The sequence below is a fragment of the Belonocnema kinseyi genome, chromosome 4 (assembly GCF_010883055.1).
Source record: "Belonocnema kinseyi isolate 2016_QV_RU_SX_M_011 chromosome 4, B_treatae_v1, whole genome shotgun sequence".
Lineage (NCBI taxonomy): Eukaryota > Metazoa > Arthropoda > Insecta > Hymenoptera > Cynipidae > Belonocnema > Belonocnema kinseyi.
Genome location: NC_046660.1, coordinates 20,417,091 through 20,440,751, shown reverse-complemented (window position 1 = coordinate 20,440,751; position 23,661 = coordinate 20,417,091). Strand labels below are relative to the sequence as shown.

Below are 23,661 nucleotides of genomic sequence, written 5' to 3'. Positions count from 1 at the left end.
ATATATATATAAAATTGCAATTTTTGAAAAATTGAAATTGAATTTTGATTGAAATAAAAACTATGACAGTTTTTGTCAGAAATTCAGCTTTTTAGGTATAAAACTCAGCTATTATGTTAAAAATGTAATTATTTTGTTGACAATTCAAGTATTTTTTTAAAAAGCTATCCTTCATAGTAGAAAGAACATTTTTTCGCATAAAGTAAATTAATAAATTTGAAAATTTAAATTTTCTATCTGAAATACTGTTTTACTTCGTTGATACAAAATTCTATCTTGAAAGTATCAAAAGATACAAATGCTGGTATTTAATATTAATAATCAAGAAAAATGAAAAGTTAATCAAGAAAAAATCAGGAAATTTCAAAAATGAAATTCTCAAAAATATTTTGTTACGGTTTCCTAATACTTCTTTCTCAGTATTATAAAAGAGAGAAAAGTGGATTAAAAAAATACTTCTGCGAGATATCCGTAATATTATTAATATATATGAGTACAAAGTTGGAATTAAAAATTATGCGTTCATCTATGAAAATTATGAATAAATAAATTATATAAGAAAAGTTCATATTTCTATATATTTTCACGAGTTTTATGCTTTGATTTGTAATTACGTGAAAAATGTTTTTTAAAGTCAGACTAATGCGCTAATAATTTTCGTATAATTTTAATGATAGATGATATAATTTGATTACTCCCTAAGGAGTAAAAAGTGTATTTCACTCCATATAGAGTAAAGAACTATATTTTACTCCATAGGGAGTAAAGAGTGTATTTCACTCTCTATGTTGTAAAAGTGTATTTCACTCCACACGGAGTAAAAAGTGTATTCCACTCCACACGGAGTAAAAGGTGTATTTCACTCCCTTGGATGTAAAAAGTACATTTCACTCTTTAGGTAGTAAAAAGTACATTTCTCTCCCTAGGTAGTGGAAAGCACATTTTGCTCCCTAGGAAGTGCAAAATGACGCTAGAGGTGAATAATGAAAATTATGCATCTATGAGCTCGCATTTTACGATAATCAGCCTACTCACCGTAAAAACTGCAAGGAAATTTTTGTTGCAGATAATACAATTTTATGGTTATTTATGGAAACTTACCAAATGCAAATGGTCAAATTCCTGCAAATTACCAAAAATTGTCGAAAATTTCCTCGAAATTTACTGACATTTTTTAATTGAATTTGTATGTAATTTATGTTCAGTTTCCACAAATTTCTTGTAATATTACTATCATTTACCAAAAAATTTAATAAATTTGCGGAAGTTTATAAGAAATTTAAAATTGAATTATAGGTAATTTATGCTAATTTAACATATTTATCCGCAGAATTACAATTAATGACCGAAAATTTGCAGAAATTTATCGACTTTTTCCTATAAAATTTTGGGCAGTTTACGGTAATTTACCAAAGTTAACCGAAAATTTGATAAATTGCCGGAAATTTATCCAAAAAAAAATTAATTAAATTTTTATAATTTATTGTAATTTACCATATTTACCTGTAAAATTCACGTAAATGAACGGAAAGTCGCATAAATTATCTGAAATTTATAGATATGTTTTATTGAATTTTGGGCATTTTATGGTTAGTTACCATTAATTACCTGTAACATTATAACAAATCGCTAACAATTTTATAAATGTCCGGACATTTATTTTAAAAATATTAAATTTTGGTAAATTTATGGTAAATTACCATACTCACCTGTAAAATTATCATAAATGACATAAAATTTCCATTATTTTCCAAAAAATTATAGATATTTTAAAATTGCATTCTGGGCAATTTATGGTAAGTTACCATAAATTAACTGTCATATTATAATAAATTACAAAAAATTTCATAAATCTCCGGAGATTTGTTTTAAAAAAATTGAATTTTGGTTAATTTATTGTAATTTACCATTTTTACCTGTAAAATCAACATTATGACCGAAAATCTCCAGAAATTTATAGTCTTTTTCAATTGAATTTTGGAAAATTTATAGTGTGTTACCATAAACTACCAAAAAGTAAATAATTTTTCAAAAATTTATGAAAATGTTAAAAAATGGAATTTCGGGTAATTTATGGTAAGTTATAGCATTTCCTGTAAAATTACCACAAATGTCCGAAAATTTCCATAAATATCCGGAAATTTATAGATATTTCAAAATTTAATTTTGGTCAATTTTTGGTAAGTTACCATAAAGTAACTTTAATATTATTATAGGTTCTCAAAAATTTTATAATTGTCTGGAAACTGAGGCATTTTAAAATTGAATTTTGAAGAATTTATGGTAATTCACTACAAATGAGCAAAAATTGAATAAATTTCCGGAAATTAATGAAACAGATCAAAATTGAGTTTTGGGAAATTTATGGTAATTTACCAAATTTACCTGTAAAATTACCAGAAATTACCGAAAGTTTCCATAATTTCCGAAAATTTATAAATATTTTGAAATTCATTTCTTGGCGATTTATGGTAAATTACCATAAATTAACTGTAATAATACCATAAATTACAAAAAAATGTCACAAATGCCCGGAAATTAATTTTTTTAATTTGAATTTTGGTTTATTCATGGTAATTCACCACATTAACCTGTAAAATTAACATTAATGAACAAAAATTTCTGAAAATTGAAAGACATTCTAAATTGAATTTTGGGAAATTTATGGTGTGTAACTATAAACTACCAAAAATTGCATAAATTTTCGGTAATGTATAAAAATGTTGAAAAATTTAATTTTGGGTAGTTTATGGTAAGTAACCATATTTACTTGTAAAATTACCACAAATGACCGAAATTTTCATAGATTTTCGGACATTTATAGATATTTTTGAATTTAATTTTGGGCAATTTTTGATAAGTTGTGATGAAGTAACTGTAATATTACCATAGATTCTTAAAAATGTCATAAATGTCCGTAAACTTAGACTTTTAAAAATTGAATTTTGTGTAATTTATTTCTATTACCATAAATTACCTGCAATATTAAAATTTAAAAAAATGTCATAACTTTTTGGAAATTTATAGAAAAAAAAATTTAATTTTGATTATTTTATGGTATTGACCATATTTAACTGTAAAATTAACAAGATTGGCCGAATATTTCCATAAATTTCCGGAAATGTATAGACATTTTTCAACTGAAGTTTCGAGAATTTATGGTAAGTTACCACAAATAAGCAAAAATTGCATAAATTTCCAAAAATTTATCAAGAAAATTAAAATCGGATTTTGGGCAATTTATGGTAAGTTACCATAAATTACCCCTAAAATTACCTTAAATCCTGCTTTCTTTATACGAAATTCAATATGGGTTTAAATCATCACTGTATTTAGAGAAATGTCTGAAATCGTCAAGTTGGTTGAAAAAATATCGTTTGCACCCTGTTGGAAAAGAATTTTTTCTCCCTAGGTGCAAAATATACTATAAGTGACCCTATTTTATTTTTCATTTACAGAAATTTTGTAGCTGGGGTTTTGCAGTTCCAAATATACCGGTCCCTTTGCCAAGCAGCAGGTCAAAGATTCCCAAATGATCCAAGAAAGCCTCTTCACAGATGCGATTTTTACAGAAGCACCGAAGCAGGCAGAGTATTAGGGTGAGTTTTTAATTCCTTTTTACATTCTCATAAATTATTATCGAGAAACTTTTATATTTTTTTGAAAATTTACACCCCAAAATTTTTAACGGATCTCTACGTTTTGAGACCCCTTGAATCCGAAAATCAAATTTTGGCGATGTGCGTCTGTCTGTCCGTCCGTGGGAAAAAATTACTTTTTGGGTTCAAAATAACATACAGCCTACAAATATTGATCAATTTGGACAACAATTTTTTAAAAAAGTTTATAAGATTTCTAAGAGAGTTGTCGAACCTGATTTTTTAAGCAGACTCTTCTTTAGTTGAAAATTTATATTTTTGGGTAGAAATTAATATTCTTGTTTGAAAATTTACCTATTTGGTCAAATATTCAACTATTTTAATTAAAGATTTATCATTTTAGTTGGAAATTTATCTTTCTGATTCAAGATCCAACTATTTTAGTTAAAAATTCATCACTTTCATTGGAAAAATAACTAATTTTTTAATTTACTTTTTTTTGGTTTAAAGTTATTTTTTAAATTGAAGATTTAATTTATTCCAATCGAATATTTAATAGTATTAGTTGAAAATTCATCTGTTTAGTTGAGCATAAATTTTTTTAAATTTGAAATTTTATTATTTCAGGTTTTGTTAACAATTTGTATTTTTTAGTAAAAATTCATTTTTTTTTTAATTTGACAATTTCAGTTAAATACTCACTGCTTTAGTTGAAACCTAATCTTTTTGGATTAAAATTTGACTGTTTCCGCTGGGAAATCATCATTTAATTAAAAAATTCATTGATCAGGTTGAAAATTGAACTATTTTCTTGAAAATCCGTTTTTCTTTTTGACGAAAGTTAATAATTTCAGCTAAAAATTTAATTATTCAATATTTTCTTAAAAATTGATAATTTTTAGTGCAAGATTGAGATATTTGTTTTAAAATTAATTTATTTTGCTATTTTTTGCTCTCTTCTAATAAAGGATGTTTAAAAAAAACGTCATAAATTAAAATAAATGTTTTGTTAAATATTAATATGTTGCTTTTAATTGACCGGAAAAATGAAAAAACTTGACCAGAAAAAACCGGGAATTTGAAATCACCTGAGTTTTAGAGAGTAAAATTAGTGGAAAATATTTCAATGTTATATAAAAAAAAATTTAATTTATAAACGAATCATTTTTTGAAAGAATATTTTTTACAATCTTCTATAAGTTTACGCTTTTTATAAAGTGATATTACAAGAAATTTGGATAAAAAAATATAATGGTGAAGAAATTTATTCTTGAGGTTATTATTGTTAATATTATAAACAAATGCAATAATGAGCCATTTTTCAAAAGAATAATTGGTTTTCTCAATGTCATTTTTTTAAATTAGGAACTTTATGCTAACTTCAGAAATGTTTATAATTTATTGATTAATCTTATGATTTAAAAAAATAAATAAACAAATGCCTTATTCGCGCATTTTTCGGCAAAAAATTCTTTTTTTTCATTACTAGTCCTTTTAGTTAGAAACTTCATAAAAATTTCAAAAATAAAATTCATAATTTATTGATCAACTTTTTTTTTATTTTATACTGTTCAATTGGGATCTTCATAATAAATTAAGAAAAATTTATGATAAGTTAATAAATGTTTTGATTTTCTAAAATGAGTTTCGCAAAAAATGCATTATTCGGGCAGCTGCGTCCAGAAAAATTTCTTTTATTTCCAAATGAATCTTTTCAATTCCGAACGACATGGTAATTTCAGCAAAATTCTTAATTAGTTGATAAATTCCATACTAAAAAAAAATTAATAAAGAAATGCATTATGCTGAAGCCACAGTCTTATTGAAAGAATGAAATTAAGGAGAAACTGAAGCTAAAAAGACTGATAGTGAAAAAAAAAATTTCTTTGACTAATGCCCAAATAATACATATTTTTATTAAATTTGTTTAAAAAATCACACAATTTATAATCTAAATATGATAGTTAATGAAATTATCATTTATTTCCTAATTTAAAAGACTGAAATAAAAAAATCCCTCCACAGAATTTTGCCGAAAGTATAATGAAGTTCCCCATTAAAAAAACTAACATGGAAAAACGCATTTTCCGTCCACAGGTGCCCGAATAATTTTTTTTTCTAAATCATTAAAAAAATTATCAGCTAATCATTAAAGCTGCTGAATTTACTATGGAGATCCCAATAAAAAATTCTGACATTGAAAAATATATATATTTTCCGTCAACAGATGCCCCATTCATGCATTTGTTTGCTCAAATTGTTTTAAAAAGTCATAAAATTAATCAATAAATTAAGAATTTTTCTGAAATGATCATGAAGTACCTATTTAAAAAAGTTTTCATAAAAAATAACGAATTTTTCTTTCGAAAAATGCCTGAATAATGCAGTTGTTTAATTAGTTTGTTTAAAAAAATCACCTTATTATTAAAAAAATTATACATTTTTTTTATTGCTCATAAAGCTCCTGATTAAAAAAGATGAAATCGATAAAAACGAATTTTTTTATCAAAAACTTCCTAATTAATGCATTTGTTTATTAATTTGGTTTATTATCTTAACAATAATAATCTAAAAAAGAAATTTCTTTATTATTATATTTTTTAATACAAATTTCTTGCAATATAACCTAAAAAAATGTAAAATTATCGAAAATCGTAAAAAAATTATTTTAACAAATAATTTGTTAAACAAAAAACTGTTTTGTTTATTATATTGTATTGTAATATCTTAAGTAATGTTACTTTATGAAACTTAAGCGATTAGTGATTAGGGAACTTCAAATATAAAAATTGGCAATTTTTTTCGTCATATTTATTTATAAAAAGAATTAAAAGCCTTATTTAAAAATTAGGCTCAACAACGTTTTTATAAATCTCATTAGCTTTTCTCCAACTCTTTTTGTCAAAATCGGTGAATATTTGTGGCCTGTACTAGGAATCGAACCAGAGAACTCCCGATTTCCGGTCTATTGATTTTCCCTTAAGCTACTAGAGAGAATTAAAAACCTTTTTTTTTGTTATATTAAAATTCATCTAAAAAAAGATCTTCTCCTGCGCTCCGGTGGAATCGAACTACAGAACTTTCGATTATCGGTCGGGTAATTTCCCCTTAAGTTACTGGAGAGATCAAAAGTCTAATCCTTTATCAGAAAAAATGCATTATTTTTCCAGGTTTAACGTATTCAAATTTTTAATAAATAATTTTTATTTTGATTTGAAAAAGAAGTAATTTAATTCAAAGCTCCATCTAGTCTGAAAAGACATTATAAATTGTTGTTATTCTCTAATGATAAAATAGATTCCTTGAAAAAGTATCCTTCGATCTCTTTAGTAGCTTAAGGGAAGAGCACCGCGAGCTGAATCGGAAATTTACCATTCAAAATCGCCTGCAGCCGACAATTTTTAACCGATTCTCAAGAAAAAATTTCAGAAGTGATCAGCAATAGTTGCCCTAGAGCATCTGTTAATTAGATTTTGTCAATTTTTATTCTCATCTTTTTTTTATATAAATAAACAATGAGCGAAAATGATACATTTTTTCATTATTATTTTTTATCTTCAAATAAACAACTCAATAAATTCTATCCTCGATGAAAATAAATATCGAAGTATCTAAACAATATAAATCATTCACAGGATATCGAGTCTAATTGTTATAAACAAATTATATTGACAAAATATCAACATCGTGAAGAGTTTTCTTCCAAAGTGTATTTGTAATTTAAAATTACTTGATTTTATCAACACAGTGGTAGTAAATAGTTTTAAGGATTGGTCATTCGGTATTATTTGTTAATTTTATAAACAAATTTGATAAATAAATGCATAGTTCGGCCATTTATAGAGAGAAAGTAATTGATTTTTATTCTTAACACTTTCAAATTATATAATTGGTAGTGTTAGGTTATGAATAATCATTTGATGTTATTTATTTGGTAAACAAATTTAATAAACAAATACATAGTTTGGCCATTTATTACAAAAAATTAATCGTTTTTCTTTTTAATCATCTTTAAATTCTTTAAGCAATAATGTTTAGCGATGAAGACTTTTCGTTCGATATTATTTGTTTATTTTATAAATAAATGCATAGTTCGGCCATTTATAGACAACTTAAAAACTCATTTTTCTAGAAAATCACAAAACATCTCCAATAATATTATTTTTAAGCAATAATAAAAAAGACTACTTTCTGTCTAAAAATGGTTAAACTATGCATTTTCTAAATAAAATTTATTGATAAAATAAACAAATAATATCGAATAACCAATTTTTATCACTAATAATTACCAATAATATGATTTAAAGATACTAAGAAAGAAAAACAATTAACAATTAAGTTATTATTTTATATACAAGGAAATAATAATTTAAAAATGTATGATTTCTGCTCTTTGTTTATTTAAATAAAAAAAAAATGATGAAAAATAGCATAATTTAAATTTTGCGAATGGAGATCATTTTTTATTCTTACTGAATACGAATTGTGAAATCAATTTTGCAAGTGGAAATGTATCATTTGTTATAATAATGATGCAGTTAGTGGGAACGTATTACTTAAGAGGGGTTTCGCTAAAAAAAATTGCATTAAAGTGAGAGTGAGTTAATAAACATATCTTTATGGTTACCCAGAGCAAGCAATGCTAAATACCATTTTTTAATTTTTTTATTCAATCTATATTTTTCATTAAGAAAAATAGTTCAATTTCATATTCAGAAATTGAAAATCAATTTTTTATAAGATTTGCAATAATTATGTTAAGAATAGTTTCCTTATATTCCTAAATATTCAAAATCAAAATACAAAAAAATTAAAAACTGCCGGATAATTCTAAATTTTTTACCAAGAAAAACAGTATCTGCAATCTTATCATTTTGTTTTGTTTTTTTATAAATTAATTTTACAAAAATATTGCAGGCAATATTTCTGCACTTAATTTTTAGTTTACTGCAATAATTTTCAAATTTATTAATTTATTTTTAACAAAAAATTTCTTTCTACTATAAAATATGAATTTTTAACAAAATACTTGAATTTTCAAAAAAATAATTAAATTTTGGAAATAATAGTTGAAGTTTCAATGTAAAAAGATAAATTTCCAACAAAAAATTGTCATAGTTAATATTTTAATACATAAAGATGAAATTAATGAAAAAAAAAATAATCCTAAAAACCAAAAGAATTATGAACCAATAAAGATTTTTCACTCAAGAAAGAAATCAAATTTGATATAAGTTGTTAAATCTTTAAGCCAAAAGATGAATTTTTTCTACAAAAATTGAATTTTAAAACTAAAATATGACTTTGCAGCAAAACAATTAGTTTCCACGAAACTGATGCACTTTGATCCAAAAAACATTAACTTAAAAAGTTCGTTTTTAAAAAATGGATAAGTTCGATTTTGAGTTAAAAAAATAATTGTAAAACAAAAACAGGCTTTTCGACTTAACTGTTAAATTTTAACAAGATATAATCCTTCAATAAAAAAAAATAATTTTTAACAAATAATGTTGTTTATTTTTTATCCAAGTAGTTAAATTATCAATTAAGCATGATTATTAAAAAAAATAGTGAGGCTTCCAATCAAAGAGATAAATTTGCAACGAAAAATATAAATAATTTAATAATATGATTTGTTAACAAAGTCATTTAATAAAAATTTTTAAACAAAATAGTTGAATACTCAAGCAAGAAAAAATTTGTTAATGAAAAAGTTGCACTCTTAAAAAAAAACTATATTTCAACTATAAGAGACGAATTTTTAAATCAAAAAGATAAATGTAAAAAAATACGAAAAAAATTGAATTTTTGATCCAAAAGGACGAGTTTTTAACAAAAAATTATGACTGTTTAAGAAAATTGTTTAATCCTCTGCCAAATAATTGAAATTTAATCCAAAAAATATAAAATTTCTCTTAAAAATGACGAATTTTCATTTAAAAGAAGACTAACAAATTTTTAATACTGTAGTTGAATGTTCATGCAAAAAATATTTCAGTTAATTTCTCAAGTTCAGAATATGAATTTTTTAACAAAAAAATAGTTTCTAAGAAAAAATATGATTTTTTTCATCAAAGTAGAAGAAGTTTAATTTTTTTAACAAAAAATATGTATTTTTAACAAAATAATTTAATTCTCTACCAAATAGTGGAATTTTTATCCAAGAAAGATGTTTGTACTAAACCAGGCGAATTGTTAATAAAAAAATACATTTTTTAAAATAAACTTCCGCCCAGAAAATATTTCAGTTTATTTTTCAACACTAAAATATAAATCTTAAACAAAAAGTTAATTTTCTACAAAATAATTAAATTTTCAACAAAAAAGAATGTTTAACCAAAAAGCATGACTTCTTACGAAAATAATTTAATTTTCAACGAAACAGTTGCATTTTTATCCAGGAAAGATAAATTTTCTACTATAACAAATGAATTTTTTATTTTAAAAAATGCAACAAAATAGTTGAATTTTCATACAGAAAAGATTTCATTTCTGTTTTCAGCACCAAAATATTCAATTTTAATAAAAGTTTATTTTCTGTAAAATAGTTAAATTTTCAACAAAAAAAACACGAGAATTTTCAACAAAAATATGACTTATTAAAAAATTGTTCAATTTTCAAACAAACATTTGCATATTTATCCAAGAAATAGAATTTCTCTTAAAATGGATGAATTTCTAATTGAAAAATAATAAAAATAATTGAATTTTCACCCAGAAAAGATTTCATTTCTCTTTTGAACACCAAAATATTCAATTTTAAGAAAAGTTTATTTTCTGTAAAATAATTAAATTTTCAAAAAAACACCAGAATTTTCAACAAAAATATGACTTATTAAAAAATTGTTCAATTTTCAAAGAAACATTTTCATATTTATCCAGAAAATAAAATTTCTCTTAAAACGGATAAATTTCTAATTTAAAAAAAAATCATAATAAAAATAATTGAATTTTCATCCAGAAAAGGTTTCAGTTCTCTTTTCAACACCAAAATAATAAATTAAAACAAAAAATAAATTTCAAACGAAATAGTTATATTTTCAATGTAATAGCTGAATTTTCAACCAAAAAGTATGACGTTTAAACAAATTTTTAAAATTTTTCAACCAAACAGTTGCATTTTTATCCAAGACAGACAAAAATTCCCGCTAAGGCATGTGAATTTAAAATTTATAAAGTCAAACATTCGAGAAAAATAGTTGCATTTTAATCCAAAAAATTTCAATTGACTTTTCAACAAATAATAGGAATTTTAAACAAAAAGTAGATTTCGAGTAAAACAATTGAATTTTTAACAAAACAGTTGCATTTTTGCTAAGAAAGAAGCAAAATTTAAATTGAAAAATATTAACTCTTAAATCAAAAATACAAACTTTCATAAAAAATAGTTTTCATTCACAAAGATTTTAGTTGAATTAACAGCAACAAAATATGAATGATGAACAATAGGTTAATGTTTTACGAAAAGAGCAGAAACATTAACGCACAGAGGCGAAGTTTTAATAAAACAGCTAAATTTGCAACCAAAAAGGATGCTGTTAAAAGAAAATTATTCAATTTTCAAACGAATAATAAGATTTATAACTACAAAGATAAACGTCAGGAGAAAAATTTTGCGAATTAACAAAAAATACGTAAATGAGTAAAGGACCCGCTACCGTAAGAAACCGTAACAGAATTCCTTGCCCCCCCCCCCCCCCCCCCCCCCCCCCCCCCCCCCCCCTACACCTTGAGCGGTTACTTAATTTAAGTACGGCTCCTTATTATTTATATATATATAGAAAGAAAACTATGTTTTTAGGTTCTTCTTTATATTGTAATTCTATAATTACTCCTGACATTGATATTTCAATAAATTGGAATTTTTCACCTTTGTAGGAAATTCCAATTTTACAGAACTGACTCTCTTGATCATCTTGTGGTATTTGAGGTGTGAAGTGGTTGGAAAATGTCATTAGTGAATTGCAGCCATATTCTGGATTGTTGGAATACCAATCAAACTGGGGAATGTGGTATTCAGCAAGTCAATAAACTAGACGAGCCCTCTATCATTTGAAGTGGTTAGGACATGGTCTATTTAGGAAAGCAGTCTAGCAAGGTATTCTAATAACATGATGTTGAGGCGGTACCAGCTAACAAGAGCATTTGTAATCAACCGACACTCTATATGTCACTTTACTCGCACGTGAGTAAGCAAAGCAGCTTGTTAGTTCGGGGCTTCTGTGCGTGTCATTAACCATTAATTGCGTAGGGTGGTTTCTTAATCCCATTGCGTCTAACAAACATGATCCTTTCACAACCACATGACTCTGATTTGAAATATGATTTGAAATCTGTAGGAAAAAGATTACTTTGAGCCCATGAAAGAGACTTTTCAAACCGAAACGAAAATTTATAGAAAAAAAGATGAGACTATCCCACCGCTGTCACCTTAATTGAAACTTACACATCTTTCGCAATCTGGATTGAGAAATATGACGTAAAATCTTCTGGATAAAATATAAATCTATTCTACCGCTGTCACCCTAATTAGAATTTAGAAATTCTTCGCAATCTGGATTTTGAAATATGAAATCAAAGCAGTGGAATAAAATTTTATTTGGATTTTGCAGGAGACTTTTTAATACAAGTGAAGCATTTATTCAAAAAGGTGAGTGTATCCTACCGTCGCGACCGTAATTGGGAATACAAAATTCTTCGCTATCTGAATTAAAAAATATGAAATCACATCTTTGAAATAAAATTTCTTTAAGAGCCTGCAAGAAATGTTTGAAACCCAAAGAAAAATTGATAGAAAATATGAATCCATCCCACCGCTGTCACCCTAATTAGAATTCATAAATTCTTCGCAATCTGGATTGAAAAATATGAAATCAAATCTTTAGAATGAAATTTCTTTGAGGTTCTGCAAGAGATTTTTTAAACCAAGAGAAAAATCTATTTACAAAAAATTGAGTGTATCCCACCGCTGTCATCCTAATTATAAATTAGAAATTCCTCGCAATATGGACTGCGAAATATAAAATCAAATCTTTGGAATAAAATTTTCTTACGATTCTGCAAGAGATTTTTAAAACCGAAAGAAAGATTTATAAAAAATATGGATCCATTCAACCGCTGTCATCCTAATTAGAATTTCGAAATTCCTCGCAATGTGGACTGCGAAATATAAAATAAAATCTTTGGAATGAAGTTTTATTGAGTTTCTGCAAGAGAATTTTGGAAACGAAAGAAAGATTTATTTTAAAAATGTTGAGTGTACCCCACTGTTGTCATCCTAATTAGAATTTAGAAATTCCTCACAATGTGGACTGCGAAATATAAAATAAAGTCTTTGGAATAAGGTTTTCTTGAGATTCTGCAAAAGAATTTTGGAAACGAAAGTAATATTTATAAGAAAAGATGATGGCATCTCGCCGCTGCCAACATAATTGGAAATAAAAAATTCTTTGCAATTTGGATTGAAAAAATAGGACAACAAATCTTTAGAATAAAATTTCTTCGAGAGTTATTAAACAACGTTTGGAACCGAAAGAAATATTTATAAAAAATATGAATCCATTTCACTACTATCACCCTAACTAGAATTTAGAAATTCTTCGCAATCCATATTGCGAAATATGAAATGAATTACTTGAAAAAAAATTCCTTTCAAATTCTGCAAGAGATTTTTTAAAACAAGAGAAAAATTAATTTAAAAAAAGTTATGTGTATCCACCGCTGTCACCCTGAGCAGAATTTAAAAATTCTTCGCAATCTGAATTGCGGAATATGAAATAAAATATTTGGAATAAAATTTCTTGGAGATTCTGCAAGAGATTTTTTTAACCAAGAGAAAAATTTATTTAAAAAGTCGAGTGTATCCCACCGCTGTCACCCTAATTAGAATTTAGAAATTCCTCGCAATATGGACTGCGAAATATAAAATCAAATCCCTGGAATAAAATTTTCTTGCGATTCTACAAGAGATTCTGCTAACCAAGAGAAAAATTTATAAAAATTTGAGAGTATCCTATCGCTGTCATCCTAATTAGAATTCAGAAATTTTTCGCAATCTAGATTGCGAAATATAAAATCATATCTTGGGAATAAAATTTCCTGGAGATTCTGCAAGAGAATTTTGAAACCGAAAGAAAGATTTATAAAAAAGATTATGATATCCCACCGCTGTCAACATAATTTGAAATAAAAAATTCTTCGCAATTTGGATTTAGAAATAGGAAATCAACTCTTTGAAATAAAATTCCTTTAAAATTCTGCAAGAGACTTTTTAAAACAAGAGAAAAGTTGATCAAAAAGTTGAGTGTATCCTACCACTGTCACCTTAATTAGAATTTAGAATTTCTTCGCAATTTGGATTCCGAAATATGAAATCAAATCTTTGAAATAGAATTTCCTTGAGATTCTGCAAGAGCTTTTTGAAACTGAAAGAAAGATTTATAAAACATATGAATCCATTCCACCACTATCACCCTAATTATAATTTCGTAATTCTTCGCAATCTGGATTGCGAAATATGAAATCAAATCTTTGGAATAAAATTTTCTTGAGAATCTGCAAGAGACTTTTTAAACCGAGAGAAAAAGTCATTTAAAAAGTTTAATGTGTCCCATCTCTGTCTCTCTAATTAAGTTTTAGAAATTCTTTGCAACCTGGATTGTAAAATATGAAATAAAATCTTTTTGATAAAATTCCTTTGACATTCCTAAAAAGATTTTTAAAATCCCGATAAAAATTTATAAACAAAGTTTAATGCATCCCACTGCTGCCACCATAAATAGAAATATAAAATTCTTCGCAATCTGATTTGCAAAACATGAATTACAATCTTCGGAATAAAATTTCTTTGAGATTCTCAAAAATATTTTTCAAATGAAGAGAAATATTTATTTTAAAAAATTAAGTACATCCTACTGTTAGCCCTCTAATTAAAATTTTAAAGTTCTTCGCAACCCAAATTGCATCACCTTGTTTATAGGAAAGATAGATGGATAATGGCATCATTAGTCCGTTTCAGATTATGTGGTTTGAAGTACGATTTGGTTGTATTCTACGATTTGAGACTTTGCCAGAGGCTAGAGTTGAACGTGATATTATTCTTGCGAAGCCTTCTTTAATTGTCCACTTATCATGAAACTGGACTTGGCACTTTTCGATTCATGTCAAACGATGCTTGAAAATATGCAAATAAAAGTGAATCATATTAACGTTAAGCACGAATGACCAAACAAAGATGTGATTTCTTATCTAATCATATTATGTGACAATTTACTCTTTGAGTGAATCAAATCGTAGATTCACTCAACTGAAGAATCTTGTTTAGGAATTGATTATAATGTGTAGAATTTGTGCCGCTTGTAGGCGTCTCTAACGTATCTAAAAAAAAAGAAGCTACTTCCAACAGGAGTTCCTCACTTTAACTTTCACTCATCTTGAGATCTCCTTAGCCTTGTGTCAACGAACATTCTCGTCGTGTTTGTGCTTCCTTCGACTCTGCAAACACGTTATTTCAGCCCTTTTCTCAATTTCTTGAAATCTTTATTCCCATTTAGAAATTCGCTTAGATTTAAAACATTTCTTTCGAAATGACTGTCTACAAAAAACATGATTATGAAATTTAAATGCATGTATTATACATTTGGAAAAAGAATATCAATTTGTCGGATCCATTGAAAGGGACAGTTTACATAATATCATTCAAGAACATATTGTACTTTCATTTGATTGTAAAAAATAGTAGCACCTTTCATTGATTCGAGACATGATTGTATGTAACAAAAAGCACACACCTCACTACAGTTCCCAAGGATTTATAACGTTTATTATAAATAGCCTTCATATCGAACAGGAATATCTGCTTTAGAAATGGATAATGAAAGGGAAAATGAACCGTTTCTTGCCGTTATGTCGGAAGCCTAGATCCTAAAACTTGTTCCAATTGCTTTAATGAATGATAGGAAGGTCATAAAAAGTGCGATCTTACGTAAGGATGCTAGTAATACACTCTCGATGAAAAAAATTGAGTAGTTCGAATTATTGAAACTGTATCTTATGGGCATTCTCCTTTCAAGGTGATCACAACTTAACACTTTTTTCAAATAATATTGTGGGACATTATAAAGTTCATAATTCATTTTTGTTGGTTATCAGCACAAGGTGGCTAAACCCCAGAATTTACTATTCAGAATTGTCAATATTAGCATTTTCAAGAAAATAATTTTTTATCCAACTGAAAATTGCGAAGACAAATCCTGCCGAGGTCAGATTAAGTCGATTACACTAATTAAACATAAATAATGTATATAATGTCCTACTCAGTTGTTATAAACAAATACTTTGTTGTAGCGCCTAATTGTTGAAAACATTGGTTTCTCAACCAAAAATACAAATATATACTATATAAGACCTTTTATAACAGTAAAGACTTATTGTCCTAAAAAAACAATTTCTGTTCTTATTAACAATTTTATTAACTAATATTCAATGTTGGCTTTTATCTTCGAAACATATGTTTTTCTTTTCATTGAACCAAATTAAAACTATTAAAAAATCTTATCTTTGGGGATATCATGTTGGGAGTGAATAGATTACATTTTTTTAAACAAATATATATTTCGGTAGAGTTAATGAAAATACCCGGAACTTCAATCGATAAAAATTACTTTCTTTATCCATAAAACTTAAATACTCTTTTTAATGTTACAAAAGTATTTTCAGTGGAAAATTGCTTAGTAGTTGTAATTTTCTCAATGTTTATAGTATCATTTGTAAATTGTTTCTTAAATTATTTTTTACAATATCAACAATAGAGAGTTTAAGAAAATTAAAGTTAGCAAGCCTTTTGAAATCCTTAACTCTAAGATATTAAATTTTTCTTTCAATTTTTATCCTTTAAACATATGTGATATCTGTAAATCTCTAATACAAAAAATGGTGTAATAAGAGTTCTTGCAACAATAAACAAAATTAATAATGAAAAAAGTGGTTTGTTATTTTAAGAAATTAATCATTATGTATTATAATATAATATATTGTATTAGAAGAATCTATATTTATAAATTTTTTTAAATGTAAAAGTTTTTCAATTAATAAAAAAGTAATTATTATTAATGACTATTAATTTATGAATCCAAAACCTAAAAAATTTGAATCTTATATTATTTTAATTTTCTTGAAATATATCAATCGTTTTCTCATCATGAACTAAAAAAAATTGGTTTGTAAGAAATTAAAAAATATTTTATAAACTTTCGAAAATCTTTCAAAGATTTGAAAATATTTTTAATTTCTTCAAAAATTCTAAAATTGTTGAGTATCATTCAAACTGACTGGATTATTTCTGAAATTGTAAAAAATATTTTTTTTTTTTTTTAATTTCTTTAAGACTAGCCAGATTTTTTTTATATCTTTTGAAATATTTGGAATTTTTTTTAATTTCTTAAAATTTAATTTAAAAAATATATGTATTAAAAATTTTGACACCAATCTTCAGAAATATTTGTTATTTTCTTGAAACCTTTCAAAACTGCCTAAAGCTTTGAAATTTTGTTTCGAAATCTAAAAATTATATTTTTTTAATGAATATCACTTTAGTTTTTACTAGAAATCTTTAAAAAAATTCTACTATCTTGAAACCTTTTTTTTTCAATATAGAAATTATGTTTCAAATTTTTTCAAAACTCATTGATAATATCATCTAAACGGATTCAAATTTTTCTTAGAATTTAAAAAAATCCTGCGATATTAAAAAATTGCCTTTAAATCTTTTAGATTTTTTTTTGACACTCTTATGAAAATATATTTATTCCCTCAAAACCTTTTAGAATTCTTAAAATTCTTCTAAATTTGTTATTCAAAATCTTCAACAATCTGAATTTTGCTTTACTGTTTTTAAAATCTCGCCAAGCTTAAAAATATTTTTGACTCTTTTTAAAACTTCAAAATATTTTTTAAACTTACTCGAATTTTTCCCACAATTGTTTTAAATTCTGCAAAATTAAACTAATTGTAGTCTCTCGTTTTTAAATTTCAAAAAAACTCTTTAAAAGCTAGCCTTACAGTTCGCCACATACATTTCGCCAATTTGCCAATTAATGTAATCATTTGAAATGGTTTGAAAAACTTTAAATTAATTTTTCATAAAAAAAACATTACAAATTTTACAAAAAATCTTAGGAAAATTTGTTTTATCTCTTAAAAATTTCAAAATGCCTAAAAAACTTTTAAATTCTCTTTTCGAATTATTCAAAAATCCAAATTTATTGAAATTTTTTAAAAATATTAAATATTCTCCTAAAATTAATTTTTAAACATTTTTAATCACTTTAAATTTTATTTTTATTTTCGAAAATCCTTTTGGGTTTTAAATTATTTTCGTAAATCTATTTGAAACTTAATAATATCTTTCAAACTTCCTGGAATAATACTCTAAAACTTTGTATTCTTGGCAATTTAAAAAATTTTGTATTGAAAACAAATATTTGGTTAATTTAACCAAATAAGTTTCTGCAATTGAAAAAAAAAAGTTTTTTTGTGCCTACCAAACTTTTCTATTAATTCAAACAAACGCTCTAACTAAATAATTAAGTTGGCTCAACAAAATGATTTTTTTGCTTCCATAGCAACCAACCAATTTTGTTACTATAACCATACTTTTTTATAAAACATAATAAAATATTATATTTATAAAATACCCGAACCAGAAAATTCCAGAATTTAAACAATTAAAAAATGTTTTTTGTCAAATATTATTTATTTATTTAAAATAAAATAAACAAATAATTTTTTTAAATATTTGACAGTTTATAAAATAATTCATAAAATAATTTTTTCAATAATTATATCATGCAAATGTTGTTTGAAAAATGTTATCAGGTTTGGAGAAATTTTAGGGACAGTTTACTTGATACACATGTGTAATTATTGTGTTTTCAATTAATAAATAATATTTATTTAAAAAATAAAACAAGAAAAAAGTATTTGCTTTAATTTGGAAATTTCATCATTCGGGCATTTTATACTGTTAGAAATGTTATTTTTCAGGATTTTTCAGTCATTAATTAAAAAAAATTTTTAAATGTATCATTTATTTCATACATGTAATAATTGAATAAGTCAATCAGAATAAATATTTCAGTCAAAATTTAAAGTACAAATAATTAAAATAAATTGAGTACATTATACCATTTAGCTTGAAACGATGCAAAAGAGGACTATGGAAAACTTTTATTTTTCATTTTCTAACAATATCCATTTCTACTCAGTGATTACTTTTTGCAATTATTATTTCAGTAACAATTTTATATTTTAACTATTGTTTTTGAAAAAATAACTGCGATTTATGAATCTTCCATTTAAGTCCCATTCTTAAAAGGGATTATTTATATCTACAAATTTTAACTATAATTAAATTCTTTTTTTTTGTTGATAAATTGATATTATTATGCTTTACTATCCTTCAATCCAAAAAGGAGAACAGTTTTTAAAAATTACCGAGACGCATAATTTTGATTTCTTCAGAACAAATTTCAAGCACCAAACACCTTAAAAATTTGAGAAAGAATTTTTCTTAAAGATAGATTTAAGTTTAAATGATTTAAGTACATTTAAAAATCATATCTAACACATCGAGTTTCAAGAACCTCTTTTCCTAAATTTGAAATAATTGTGACTTGAAGAATCTACAATATTTTTGTAAAGTCTAAAAATCATTGTGTTGAGCTAACAAATATTTGGTTAATGTAACTAAATAAGTTTTTTTATCCACCAAAAAGTTTTCTTGTGTCTACCAAACGTTCTGGTTAGTTCTGCCAAACGCTCTAAGAACATAATTTAGTTGGAACAACAAAACGATTTTTTTACTTCCATAGCAACTCACAAATTTAGTCGTGACAACCAAACTTTTGTTCGGTTAACCAAACCTTCTTCTCAGTGAAGTGACTTCCAAAAATGCAAGTAGGCTGTTATTGCATTCAACCGCTTAGTTCGTTAATAGTACATTATGCAACAAGGGTCCGACGCATTTTTCTATAGTTTTGTTCGCGCCTCGAATTTTGATCGAATAATTTTTACTTTCGCCCCGCTGCTTTTACTTTCGCCCCGCTAATTTTACTTTCGCCTCGCTACTTTTACTTTCCCCCCGCTAATTTTACTTTCGCCCTGCTAATTTTACTTTCGCACCGCTAATTTTACTTTCGCCCCGCTAATTTTACTTTCGCACCGCTAAGTTTACTTTCGCCCCGCTAATTTTACTTTTGCCCCGCTAAAAAGCCTTCTGGTCGTGTTTCCATACATTAACGGAAAACGAGATTAAAATTCATCAGCTACACGAACTAGAAACTCCTTTTTCACTAAAGTGCTTTCATATGATTGATAGTTCTTCCGCAATGATCGATGCGATAAAAATGCCGCATTTCTTCGACGCACGTTCTCTCTCCTTTCTAGTTTATCAGCTCATCTTCTGGCAAGTCCGCGAGGTCGGGCGAATTTCGTTAGGCTAGTCCAACTTGTCCAGGAAGTAATTCTCGATGTTCGTTGGCTTGGTATGGCTTGATATGGTATGGCGGTCGTCGATGTTTGACGCTCGCGCTGTCTGTCTCTCTGTGATGCAATGAGTGCATGCAGCCAGTGCAATCGCCACAGCGTAACCGACCGCGAAAGTGCCAAGTTCCGTTCGCGCTTACAACCAACCGCGATCTCGATCCTTATCCTTTGCGGGTTACTTACACCTATTGCTTTATTTATTCATCTTTTTATTGCCCTGCATCAAACTTTGCGACGGAAGTAATTTCCTTATATTCTGTGTGTGGGGGGGGGGGGAATAAACGTCCGTGAACAAATTAATTTTGACATTACAATTATGAACAGCTTTTAATTTTTTTTTTCAAATGAACGCTAATAAAATTTCGCATCAAAGTGTCATGGCTAATTTAAAAAAAAAAAATTTTTCATATAATAACAAAAATGCAACAACAAAAATTTTAATTTTGAAGTATACGTGTTTTTAAAAAATGCTTTGATTCTATGAATAATACCTGGAAAACTGAAAGAAAATATCCAAAGAAGATGTCCAATATTAATGCAAATGTTGAAAAATGTATTGAATTTGTTATGAACAATTAAGTGTTTAAAAATTGTTTCGTAGGGATTGGCGGCAATTCGTCACTTAATTCGAACTAAATTTGAACAATTTATGGACAAAAAGAGTTTTTTAGGTTAATCAATTATTTTCAATAAATAATTGATTATTTTAAAAGCAATTTTTATAAACAAATATCCATATCAGGTATATTTGAAAAAAGGTATTAGGTATCTTTGAAAATCACCTATTACTTGGAAATGAAACCTTAGAATAATATTTGGCCACTAAATAAAAATTAATAATTGTTTAAACTACCTTAATTAACAAATGCACTATTTGGTTATTTCTGGATGGAAAAACTTGATTTTTTTCAATGCAATTAATTGTAAATAAATAGCTTAAAAATTTTTAGGAACATTTTCATGACAGTAAACAATTTACTATTGTAAACAAAAATTGTTTAAATAAATTTCCATCATTGCATGTACTTATAAATAAAATACCGCTTTTTTCACGGAATTAATAACCAGTTATTTATCAAAGATTTTTAGCTATAAATCGATAACATCTGATAATTGTTTAACCACACTAATTAACAAATGCATTATTTGGCTCTTTTCAGCATTCAAACTTGTTTTTGTGTGTAATCAACTATTAATAACACGTTTTTTAAAACTTTTTTAATAGTTCAATAACGATCCACTATTTTTATTTTTATTAACAATTTAATTAACCTTGCTATGCATAGTATATAATATAATATTTTTACAACTATTTCCCAGGGAGGGATATCATGATAAAATCAAAATAAACAAACAATTTTAATTTTAGAAAAAATTATTTTAGTTAACAACCTTATTAGCCGAGAAAAGTTTCCTTACTAGATTGTTAATAAAAATGAAAATAGTGGATCATTATCGAAATATTCACAAAAGTTAAAAAAATGTGTTATTAACAGTTGATTACACAAGAAAGAACAAACATTAAATGTTGATAAATAGCCAAGTAATGAATTTTTTAATTAAATTTGGGTAAACAATTATGAAATGTTATCGATTCATAGCAAAACATTATTGCTAAATAACTGGATGTTAATTTTGTAAAACCGTGATATTTCATTTATATATACATAAAATGATAAAAATTTGTACAAAAATTGTTGTTTATAATAATAAATTGTCAACTGTCATCAAAATGTTATTAAAAATTTAGATGCTAGTTATTTACAGTTAATTGGAGCAAAATACCAAGTTTGTACCTCTAAAAATAGCCAAAAAGTGCATTTTTTAATTAAGGTAGTTTAAACAATTATTAACTTTTATTTGGTGACCAAATTTGATACTTAAGTTTTATTTTAAATTAACATGTGATCGATACCATAGAAAAAACCTTATTTGCTCGATCAAAAATACAGACATGCATATTTATTTATAAAGATTGCTTGTTAATAACAAATTATTAATAAAATTGTATTAATTTAACTTAAAAACTCTTTTTATTCATAAATTGTTCTAATTTTGTACGAATCAAGTGACGAATCGCCACAAATCCCCACTAAACAGTTTTCATTCACTTATTTGTTTATAATAAATTCAATAAATTTTTTAACATTCACATTACTATTGGAAATTTTTTTTGATAGTTTGGTTCAGTTTTTTATGTATTTTAAAATAAATCTAAACATTTTTTAACCGCTATACTTCCAGTCTTTTTCTCTCATTTTTGTTATTAAATAAACAATTTTTGTTTTAATTTAAAACTCTACCACGACATTTTGATACGAAATTGTATTAGCTTTAATTTAAAAAAAAGTTAAAATTAAATAATAAATGTCTTCTGAAAATCAATTTGTCCCTGGAAAAATATAATATAACGTACAGTCCACAAATGTTGACCGATTTGGATCCAAAGAAATTTTAAAATGCGGATAAGATTTTGAAAATTTTGAAATTGTTAGACGATTTCCAAGAAAAATTTAAATAATTCTTAAAGCCATTTTTTTATTTTTGTTTTCCTTAATTTAAGTTTTTCAAGAAATTTGGAAAAATTGATTTATTTTCGAAATAAGTTATGGATCATTGAAATAATTGAATTGAAACATTGAAAAAAAACTTTTTCTGTCGACAAATGCCTAATTAATGCATTTGTTTATAATTTAAATAATAATATTCTAAAGAAGAAATTTCTTTATCATTATATTGTTTTAATCGAAATTTCTTGCAATATGACTTGAAAAAACTTAAAATTATGGAAAATTGTAAAAAATATTCCTTCATCAAATTACTTTTTTCACGAAAAATTGATTTGTTTATTATATAATATTGGAATATCTTTAACTAATGTTACTCTATGCAAATTAGGCGATTTCAACCATTTTCAAACGAATTAAAAATACATTTTTTTCCAAAATGCTGAAAAAAATTAATCCCTTTCTTCAATTCATAAAAACTGCGCCCTCCCAAATCAATAAAAATGTAAGAAATTAAAAATATTCTTGACTCTGAAAAAATTAACAATAAGGCGTTTAGAACTCTAAAAAATTAAAATTCCAACTCATTAAAAAATAAATCATTTATTTTCATGTTAAATTTGTGATATGGTTTTGACAAAAATTCAGAACAGATAAAAATATTTGAACATATGTATTGTATAATTAAAATCTTAAAACGTAAATTTTAAAATTATATAAAAAATATGTTTAAAGTAACGCGTAAAAAACGATTTTTCCTTTTTCCGAGAATTAGTGCAACAAACGTTATTTTATTAAATTTTATCTTAAAAAATCAATGTACATAGGTACAAAACATTTTAAACGACTTGATACTAAAAAAATGATGGATATTTTAATTATTTATGATAATATTATGAAATAAAAATCCAGCGATCTGAACGCACACCTTGCGAGCGTTCACTTACGAGTGATGTAATAAAATGTAAACGAAAAAAAAACGAATTATTTCAGTGAGAGATAAATGGAAGGGC

General features: G+C 25.6%; 1 protein-coding gene across 1 annotated transcript in view; it reads left to right on the top strand.

The window, feature by feature from the left end:
• Positions 1 to 23,661, top strand: part of LOC117172038 (angiotensin-converting enzyme) — a 242,259-nt gene that overhangs the window by 141,935 nt on the left and 76,663 nt on the right. Inside the window, exon 11 of the mRNA XM_033359768.1 lies at positions 3,459 to 3,599. Within this exon, the coding sequence (XP_033215659.1) occupies positions 3,459 to 3,599 (141 nt within the window). The remainder of the gene's footprint in view (positions 1 to 3,458; positions 3,600 to 23,661) is intronic.